Raw genomic sequence first — 10221 nt, 5'->3', positions numbered from 1 at the left:
CCAGATTCAAGAAAGAGAAAAAGAGAGAGTCCGTGGGAATGGGCTAAGTTCCATGTGAAATTGTCACATGTAAAGAGAAGGGCCATTAGCTTGTGAATGAAGACGTCCCTTTTTTTTGTTATCCCCTCAGAATCTTATCCAACGCATGCTGGTTTAACATTTGACAACGAGAGAGAAAAAGTTAAAAAGAATTTCTTTTTAACAGATTTTAGATATCATTTGCCAAAAGGATTTTAAGAAAGAAAAAAAGGTAGATTTTTAAGATTATAGTAATAGTAAAATTGAGAGAGAATCATGAGAAGCGTAACTTTTTTTAAGATTGACAATTTCACAAAGGTCCAAAATGGAGGTTGAAATCAGAGTTAAACTAAAAGATGATTTGGAAGTTGGAGGTGGGGAAGAAGGACAAATAGTACGTCTTCACTGAGGCCTCACTTATTGGGTATCTAAATGATTAATGTGAATTACCGTACATAAGAAAAGGACTTGCTAAATTATAGCCCTTCATGCGTATTCATGTGCAAACAGAGACTGAACTGCTCTTCAAACCTACCTTTTCTCAGAGCCTTCCATTTTGTATCAACCGTTCATTCTTTCTCACATCATATGATACGTATCCAATTTCACCACTGCTGTCTAGTTTCAACGATCCCAAGTGGATCTTGTGCCATTGTATTTACACTTTCTCTTTAAATTTTATAGTATGGTCTAAGATTTCGTGAAGATTATCCTTAATACAGTAATTAAGTTGTTGACATTTGAAATTCACGGGTCCAAATCCTGGAAGTGTTCTTCTGTTTTTATTTTTTTTGTTCCAGAAACAGCTTTTTCTGCTTAAAGTAAGATTGTGGCTTACATGCTAAAAAACTCGTGTGTGAGCCAGGAAGGAAGTATAACTCAGGCAGTGGAACAGTATGTATTAATGATTGTACAAGTGTTTACATTTACCTTCTCCATACCAGTCATTATGCCACTCCATTATACAGTCATACCGACTCCACCAAATAACTTCAAACTTCTATTAAGTAAATCAATATAAGATTTCATCAAATAATAAAGAAACTGATAAAACATTTTTAGACGTTTCTCTAATGTAGTTTTTCATGTTTTGTGCCATCATAATTGGCAGCCGAATCAAGTTACGACTAGTCCCTTCTATTCAACAGTGGAGCTAATATAATTTTTTAATAAAAAATTCATTGTTTAATAGAAGTTCCTAATTCGAATCCCACAGCCAAGTTTTATACTAATTTAGCTACTCTGTAAATTGCAACTATTTTATATTAACAATGATGGATATTGTTTAGACGACCCAACCAGTCCAACGTCTATTTGTGGGGTAAAGACAAATTACAGCCCCAACTAAAGACTGCATCAATCACTCACAACCCCGCATAAGTCCATACCATAAAGGGCGAGAGAATTAACTTGGCTGCAAGTAGTAGTAAAAAGGAATAAAAAGGTATTTGTTAACTGTATTCGCCAGCGGTTTGTGTTTCTGTTAGATAAGTTCCAGTGCATGGTTAACAAATAAACCAGTGAACTAAAACAAGAATGTGCAGAGCACGAGGGGGGAAAGGCAAAATACAAAGCTAGATTTACTGTTTTGTGGAGTATAAGAGTTGGCCGATAATGAGGGCATAACCAAAAAAGGAAAGAAAGAATATATAAATGCATGTCCAGCAGAACCAGAATCAGCTTTCAATCATTGGTTCAGGACCAGATGGTTCTGTGCGATTTCTATTTGCTTGATGGACGGAGTTAAACAAAATGTCCTTGATGACCTACACAGAAGAAATTGAGCCTTACATTTGAGCAGCCAAGCAAAGAATAATTTAAAGCGGGGTAGGGAAGGGCAGGGGGTAACAATGCAAGTCACCTGTGACATCAGACCATGCACTTGCTCCACAGTTATTTTTGCACTGTCACGAGTAATTTTAGCAAGTGGAGATTCTTCCTGCAAATCATGGAAATGTCAGAATGAGGTATGCAAGGAGAGAAAAATTGTGGGAGGGCGTTAACATGCATTCAGCGGCATTCATAGATGATCGTAAACAAAGTTGATACAGAGAAGCTTTAAATTATCAACAGTCAAAGACCTAATATACATTTGCATGGTTATGGTTTTGTACGAGTTACAATTTTCTTGTCATTAAAGTTATTAAAAAATTCAACAGGAATCAATCAGGAATTTATAAGTTGTCCCAGATTTTTGCTTGTGACATATCATTTTTCAATAGAGAAAAAATAAGCTATTTGCAGGATGGGATTCAAGAAACGGAGATTCCAAAAACTGAGAATAGTTTAGCGCTCCATTTTTTGGAAGGGAGAATTCTCAGATATATGTAACAGTTGGCCACGCCACCACACCATATATTATATATAGTTTTGGCAGCATGCATACATTCAATGGCCATATCCATCATCATGACCTAGAGGGTAATAATATATACAAAAGTTTTGCACAGTACAGGGCAATTGCTCCAACACAGGAATAACTTTCCATCATGGAAATGTGGAAACGGTATGTATGTAGCCCAATGATATCATGTAAACTAATCAAACGTCACATAGAATTTTCCATTTTGTGCAAGTTGTATGTGGGCACAAAGCCCACACATTGTAGAGGTTAGTAATAACAGAACAGTAAATTGACCCAACTAATCTAAGATGTCATGCAGAAACCAATATTACAAATTAAGCAAGCAGAATATCAGCAGTCTTCAGCAAAACTAATGAGGTACTATGTGCAGTCTAGTACTCCAGTAATCCCAACATCTGATTCTTTTACAAATGACTAGGCCAAACAGAAACAGGGTACTAGTTGTGACACTTGACAACCCCAGTCGGAAATGCATTTGTTCAATATTTCCAATGATTTTTTTTTTTTGTGTGAACACAACACATTTAAAAAAGTAAAGATTAAAATAAGACCAATTTGTGATTCTGTTTTCTTTACCTATAACTTAGCCAAACAGAACCAGGGTCCCACTGGCAACAACCTCATTCTGAAATACATTTATCCAGTATTTCCAATAATATTGTTATTGTGAAAACAACACATTTGAAGGGAAAAGTAAAGATAAGATATAAAGGCCAGTTGTGATTCTGTTTTCTTTAGTTTTGGAGTATGGGATGGAAAATTGACAACAAAATGATATAAGTTAATGGGGTTGAAAATTCCTCTCCCAAGCTCAACCATCTAACATCTAGGTCTTGCTTCATTGTTGTAACAAATTTGATTGATGAAAGACAGTATCAAACAACTTTACCAGCTAAGTTGGTCAAATGTCTAACAGACAGTCATGCATGAATAAGGTAAGCTGGTTATAAGTATGACAATTCCAAACCCTTAAAAAGAATAAACCCAACAAGATTCATGATTATTTTAGTAGAAGGTATTGAATCAGAATGAATTATGATGTTCTATATTATTGATACAAAATTCTCAACCAGTTATGATAAATATGGAGGATCCGATAAAGCTATATCAATTTTAATAGGACTGAGTTCATAGATATTAATTCTCGTCAATTACATTTGTGCATTTTTTTTTCTTGATGAAAATAAAATAAAATTGATAGGGGTACTACCACCATTTAGGGCTTCTTTTTCTTCTAAATTTAAGCAAAATTAATTTGAAGTTTTGAACATAATTAGGATGTGTGTCCACCATCCTATATTTATACTGAAAGTTTTATCAATGGAAAGAGTAAGAATTAGTTTTCCAACACCAAAACTGGCAGGGTCATAATCAATTATGCAAATCCAATACGACCCAAAATAATAAAAAGCGAAAAAGGATATAAGGTAAGAAAAACTCTTGCAAACATGAATCTTGATGCTGACATAGCATTTGAGCCACAAAATGTGTGAGAAAATCCATCCATGGCATGTATGACTTTAATACTAATGGCATTTGGTATAAAACCATACAACCAAGATGTCAAAATCGACGATCTGAAGTGCGAGATCGTACGTGTCTACAATCTCCCCCTCCCTCTCCAATCTTGAGTCCCCTCAAGGTCGTGATTTTGGTGGATCACCATTGCAGATCACAACTCTAGTAAGAGTGGTGTTTTTTGCAAGTGTGGGAGCAGTTGTTGTCAGCGCCTCAATGTTCCTCATGGCAGCACCTCTACAATCTTAGGGCATTTCGTGGTGCCTCTTAGATCACCCACCTTTCTCTGTTTCAAGGTTATTTTCTTGGGTTATAAAACTTGAGAACTTAAGCCCAGTTTTATTCCTTCAAAGCCAGATTACTTAACCCAACTCACCTTATTGCCTAAAAACATTAAGGAACCCCACAGCCTAAAAACTGTAAGTCATGCCTGCCTCTCTTCCATAACCAAAAAGTGTCGCATTCTGCTCTCTCTTTATCAAAAAAACAAAGACTTTCGCTCTCCCTTTGGCTATTTAATATCACTTCCACTCACTCTCATTCCATTCAGTTTTCCCCAATCATTGAAATGACTTCAAATCTAACTTCAAACTCCTGTGTACCCATGGCTCCAAAAAGGCTCCAAAAAATAGGAGTGTTATAGTTTGAAAGCATTGCAATTCAGTTGGTGGGAATACTAGGAAGCTTCAAATCAAATGCTTTCATAATGTAATAAAAACGAGTTTATCGGTTGAAGCATCACTTGGTTGGTACTCAAAAGGATGCTGGATCTTGCAAGGGTGTTACTGATAAAGTGAAGGAAAAGTGTGAAATTGTTGTTGGTTTGCAACAAAACTTGATCAAGAAATCAAGCTTTAATAAGGAGGAGGAAAGTGCAGAAGCTAGTGAGAAAAGAAAAAAACAACAACTTTTGACACTAACAACGGTCCTAGAAATAATTTTAAGTAGTTAGCACACAAGCCACCATCAACACCATGTTTAAGGTGTGAGAGGAAGCATGTAAAGCAATTGCTAGGTTTTTCTACAACAATTCTATACCTTTCAATGTACCAAAGAGTGATTTGGTTTTAAGGCATGACCTTGGATTTAAACCTCCATTCTATCAGTGAAAACTACATCTCGCTTTACAAGCACATGGATTAATGGAAGAAAACAAAATGCACAATCATAACTAATAGCTGGAATGATAAGAAAAGAAAAGACAATAATAAACTTCCTAGTGAACAACCCAAAGGGAATCGTGTTTCTAAAGTCCATAGATACATCTACTACATCTAAAACACATGAAAGCTTTTTAGATGATGGATACCATCGTTGAAGAGGTGGGGGAAGACATTATTATCTAGGTTGTGATAGATAATGCAACAAACTACAAAGTTGTTGGTCTATGTAGATGGCAAAGAGGAAAAGCCTACTTATGGACACCCTGTGCTGCACTTTGTATCAACTTAATGTTGGAGGATTGTGACAAGAAGATCTCAATTCATGAGGAGACAATTCCAAGAAGGTAAAAAAATTATGACCTTTATCTATTCAAGAACTTCTCTCATATCTCTACTGCAAAATTTCACAAAAGAAAAAGACTTGGTGAGGATGGGGATATTACTTACTTTGACACATCTTACTTGACATTAGGGTTCTTTCATGAGAAGGAGGGAGCTTTAATTAGAATGTTTACTAGTAACAAATGGAAGTCTGGTAGGTTTGCTAAAACAAAGGGTGGAAAAACAGTTGAGGATGTGGTTTTGGATAAGGATTTTTCGAAGAATATCATAACTTGTTTGAAGGGTGCATTGCCTCTGCTTTAAGTGCTTTGATTGGTTGATTCAGATAAAAAAAAAACAGACATGGGGTTTATTTATGAAGCAATGTACCAAGCTAAGGAGAAGATACAAAAGGTTTTCAATGTTACCAAAAAAAACGTATCCAATGTTAAACTGAAACTGAAAAATAACTCAATGTAATATACTTTGGTTAGTTATTTGCCTTTGTGGAACATCATTTGTGAAAAGTGGAACAAACAACTTTATAGGCCTTTGCGTGTTGCAAGTTATTTTCTTAACTTGCAAATGCATTAAAGTTCTAATCTAGAGCTGATTTGGAAGTGAAACAAGGTCCAATGGAATGTCTAACAAGAATGGTGAAGAATGAGGATGAACAAACTTTGATTGATGTTCAAATTAACAAATTTTGGTCGTCCCCTAGCTACTAGGTCAATTAATTTAAAGACTCCAGCAGATTGGTGGAAGTCTTATTACGATGATTAGCATCCAAAACTCCAAAAATTTGCCATTCATGTATGAGTTTGACATGTAGCTCCTCCAGATAGCTTAATTGGAGTTCCTTTGAGATGGTAAGTTAATATTAATGAAAATATATCTCTGGAATTGAATTACCAGTCTACTACTTGCTTATCATATTTGCCTTTGCATTTGTTTAGGTCCACACAAAGAAGAGATAGGCTAAAGCAAAGCAAAATGAAGGATGTTGTTTTCATAATAATGGCTTATTCAAAATTAGCTAAGAAGCAAACAAGAAAACCAATTCAAATTAATATTGTTGATTGTTCATCTAATGATGAGTGGATTATGGAAGATTTGCATGAGCGGAATGAAGCATCAGGTTTGGATGTAGACAACTTGGATTTGGATGAAAACTTGGATCCAATCCAAGTTGAGGAGGATGAAATTCTACATTAGCATGATTTAGACATTACTTATGTGAATGGTGGAGATGGAACGGGAAATGATAGAGTTGAAGGTCCCTATGAAGATTATGATTTTAACTAACAAGAGTATTTGCTTTAGATGGATTATTGTTTTTTAACTAAGAAATAATTCCTATTTGGATGGAGTGGTTTCCTGGTTTGTAACTAGGAAGGAGTTACTGGTATATAACTAGAATGTGGTGTTTACACTTATTAATTTACTACTTTTTATGTTTATTATTTATTTTTGTTGATCTTGAGTAAAATCTCAATTTTGACTACCTTGCATACAACTCTTCTCCTGACTGTAGGTACAGCTGTCAAAATGGATAGTCCAACCTATCCCCACCGAGCCAATGAGTCAAAATGGGACAGCCTAGACTCAGCCAAGCTGTATGTTAATCACTTCAGTAAGTGCCATCACACATAATTACGAGCTTGGAGGAAAACTGTTTGGAATTAGCGACCTAATCTTGTGATGTGCCAATGTGGCATCGTTGATGAAGGAAACTTGGCAGCTGTTTACAAACTCATTATCAAAGGTCTTACAGTGTTGTTAATTTATCCGATATTTGTCTCAAATTTTCTTACCTTCATTTTCTAGACTGATAGATGAAAAAGCATGTTATGGTACACTATATTCTCACAGCTAACCTTTAGAAACAAGCTTCAGAATTTCATCAAGTAGATGCATATCTAAATTTTGGATACAGCGTGAATTAGATAAGAAATAATCACCCAGAAAGGATTTCATCGTCAAAAAGTGATTCAATAATCCAAAGAAAACCTCAACACACTGATACAGAACTTCTAATAAATTAATGAAAATACTGTAACTTGTAAAGAAACAACCACTCACCTCTTTCTTTCTAGGTGTCGGTGCTATTAATGGCCCAAAGCGTGAGTGTGCCAACTGATTCTCTGCTTGTTCTAGCTTTTCAGCTGCAACAGGAATATTCCAACACTCATACTTTCAAAACACAGCACTATCAAATACACAACATTTTAAAGAGAACTTTAGAACCATTCTAGTCCACATAAATAAATCATTATACACACACTGCATAAAAATATAGTACCTAGATCAGAGATTTGTCCAGCTACATAATCTCCATTACCCAACAGAGGAGAAGACGACAATGTATTCACCCAATACTTGTTCCACAGAAGATCCAAGAGGTGTGAATCAAGAGATGACTTAAAGTAAGTGATATCCAAGGAATAATACTGCAAAAGCAGGCGAATGGAATTGAACAAAAACTAAAAAAAAATGAAGGGTTAATTATAAATAACATTTGGCAAACAGCAGAGAAAGAAGAGAGACCTGTTTACAGTGGACACCAAAGTCCTCAATCTTATTGAGAGGAATAGTTTGATACTCAGAAATAGGCTCATCCGGAGGCTTATACCCTTCAGGGTAAGTCCTGAAAGCCCCAATCTCAACCTTCCCCGCCGAAACAGTCCTCGTGGGATCAATCACAACCGCCAGAAAAGGCTCCTGGAACTGCTGATTCAGCATCTGCGTGGAAACATCGATCCCCGACAGCCAGCATCCATACCCGGGATGAGAGTGATACCATCCCACAACATTCTCCAACCGCCCAGCCTGCAAAAGAAAAGTCCGATCAAAATAAATTCGAATTAGGGTTAATGCTAGGGTTTAAGCGAAGGAACCTGTTTGTTTGTCTGGGAATAATCGACCATGTACTCGTACGCATCGGCCTGAGCATTAACGCGCGTTTCCGTCCCTTCGACGGGGAGAGCGAAGGCGTCCATGACGATTATGGCGTCGGCGTCCGTCTTGCCCTGCATGAGGCCCATGACTTCGATAGTGCCGCCAGAGCGCGCGTGGACGACCATCTTGAGTAGCGCGAGTGCGGAGATCTTGACGCGCTTGAAGTAGTGAGGGTCATTGGCCCAGGGCTTGTCGCGCTGGAACTCGTTCTGACCGGCCTCGTCGTAGTAGAATATGGAGTCATCGGCGTTGGTGGCGGTTGCGGTGGAGGAGGAGGAGGCGGCGCCCGGAGTGTCCATGGGGATGATGTTGTTCTCGAGCTCCCATGTTTTCTGCGCGATCGCCGATGAAGACGTTAACCCTTCCATTTCCTTGCCTTGCATTGGACCAAACCGCTTTTCTTCTCTCTTCACTATCGCACTCTCTTTTCCTGTCTCTACACTCAAATTTGAATTAGCATGTGTTTTTTTTTCACACTTGGAATCGTGTGACGCATTCCATTTTACTTTTAATTTTTTAGTTAGTTTCCAGAAAATTATTTGTAATTTATGCAAATGTTTTCACTACTTTCTATAACTTCTAAAATAAATCCACATATCAAATTTAAATGATAGCATATATGAGATAAAATTTCTTTTTTTTTAAAGTTATTATCATTCAGATATGTTTAATAGATAAATAAACATGTTTAATGTTTTTAATAATCACGTATTCTTCATCTTTAATATTTACGTGATAGTTAATCGAGATAAATTAATTTACGCGCTTGTCTATTTACATTTTTTTTATCATTACAACACATGTGATATTATTAAGCCATAAACAAAAAATCAACATTAATCATGAAAAATATTATATACAAAATAAAAAAATATAATGAAATATGTTTATCTTTTATTTGTCTTTAACCTGCAAAAAGATTTAGTCAAATCATTCTTATCCTTTACCGGTCATTCACTTTCCCTCCGCAATCTCCATCACCACACACCCCCTTTAAGCATTTTGTTTGTTTGTTCTTTCTTCTCCCGATCCATTTTCTCACTCCGTTCACTCGGACTAACGCACCTCCCATTTTCTTCCTAAACTCTCCTTCTCATATACTAACTTCTCTCACTCCCACCGACACACTTTTATCTGGTACTTTTTTTTCCCTTTCAATTTTTTATTCAATGAAAAAAATCCTATTCTTTTTTTGTTGTTATTTTTTTTACTAGTTTTGTTATAGGTTTGATTAAATTGTTGTCTTCGTGTATTTTATGACGTTATTTGTGTCAGCATAATAATAACAATATTGTCATCCTACAATGTCAAAGACATGCATAAATGAATAAAAAATAAAAGTAAATTTAGACATTGCATTTCCATACTCTACTTTATAATTGAAAAACAACACTTACTTGTTGGTTTTGTGGTTCTGGAAGCCAACTATGACTTCTTATATTTTGAATTTTGAATATGAAAATAGAAAACGAAAAAGGTGTTTGATGGGATAAAAGCGAAGATAAACGAGAAAAAAAGATGCAATTGTGTAATGCTCCTCAACAAGCCTCACTTTGTAATGTTTAATTTTGAATTTTAAAATAGTGTTATTATCCTTTTGAGATATAAAGTTAAGACGGTTCACAAAATGACAAATATTTCTTCTATATATTTTTGAAATAAAATATAAATATAAGAATAAAATTGAAATAAAATAAAATGGCAGTTAAAAAGGAAATCTCCTTTACATATAGGTATAAATAATATATATATATATATATATATATATATATATTAAAATTTTGATATATGTGTTGTATTATGACATGGTTGTCTTCAAAGTGACTATGCCAATCCCTGTAAGACTATAAATCGACTCATTAATAAATGCATTTGTGC

The 10221-nt window shown here is 35.5% G+C and overlaps 1 protein-coding gene across 1 annotated transcript; it reads right to left on the bottom strand.

Moving 5' to 3' along the window:
• Nucleotides 1–1445: 1445 nt before the first annotated feature.
• Nucleotides 1446–8880, bottom strand: LOC137823193 (COP9 signalosome complex subunit 5a). The gene is made up of 6 exons (XM_068628357.1): nt 8283–8880; nt 7933–8214; nt 7688–7835; nt 7468–7550; nt 1880–1957; nt 1446–1784 (listed from the first exon to the last, which is right to left on the bottom strand). The coding sequence occupies exons 1-6, from the start codon at nt 8724–8726 to the stop codon at nt 1695–1697; spliced, it is 1125 nt and encodes a 374-aa protein (XP_068484458.1). The 5' UTR covers nt 8727–8880; the 3' UTR covers nt 1446–1694.
• Nucleotides 8881–10221: the final 1341 nt, after the last annotated feature.

This window comes from Phaseolus vulgaris, chromosome 9, assembly GCF_051622355.1.
Source record: "Phaseolus vulgaris cultivar YP4 chromosome 9, ASM5162235v1, whole genome shotgun sequence".
In the NCBI taxonomy this organism is placed as follows: Eukaryota; Viridiplantae; Streptophyta; class Magnoliopsida; order Fabales; family Fabaceae; genus Phaseolus; species Phaseolus vulgaris.
The sequence above is the reverse complement of the archived record's forward strand: the minus strand, read 5'-3'. Positions and strand labels throughout refer to the sequence as shown.

What these genes read in the sequence shown, in the direction of transcription:
- LOC137823193 (XM_068628357.1), bottom strand. Translation starts at nt 8,726, where the DNA reads ATGCAAGGCAAGGAAATGGAAGGGTTAACGTCTTCATCGGCGATCGCG. An exon ending in TTGGTGTCCACTGTAAACAG is followed by an intron (nt 7,836 to 7,932) that starts GTCTCTCTTCTT and finishes CTGCTTTTGCAG; the next exon opens with TATTATTCCTTGGATATCAC. An exon ending in TGGACAAATCTCTGATCTAG is followed by an intron (nt 7,551 to 7,687) that starts GTACTATATTTT and finishes TTCCTGTTGCAG; the next exon opens with CTGAAAAGCTAGAACAAGCA.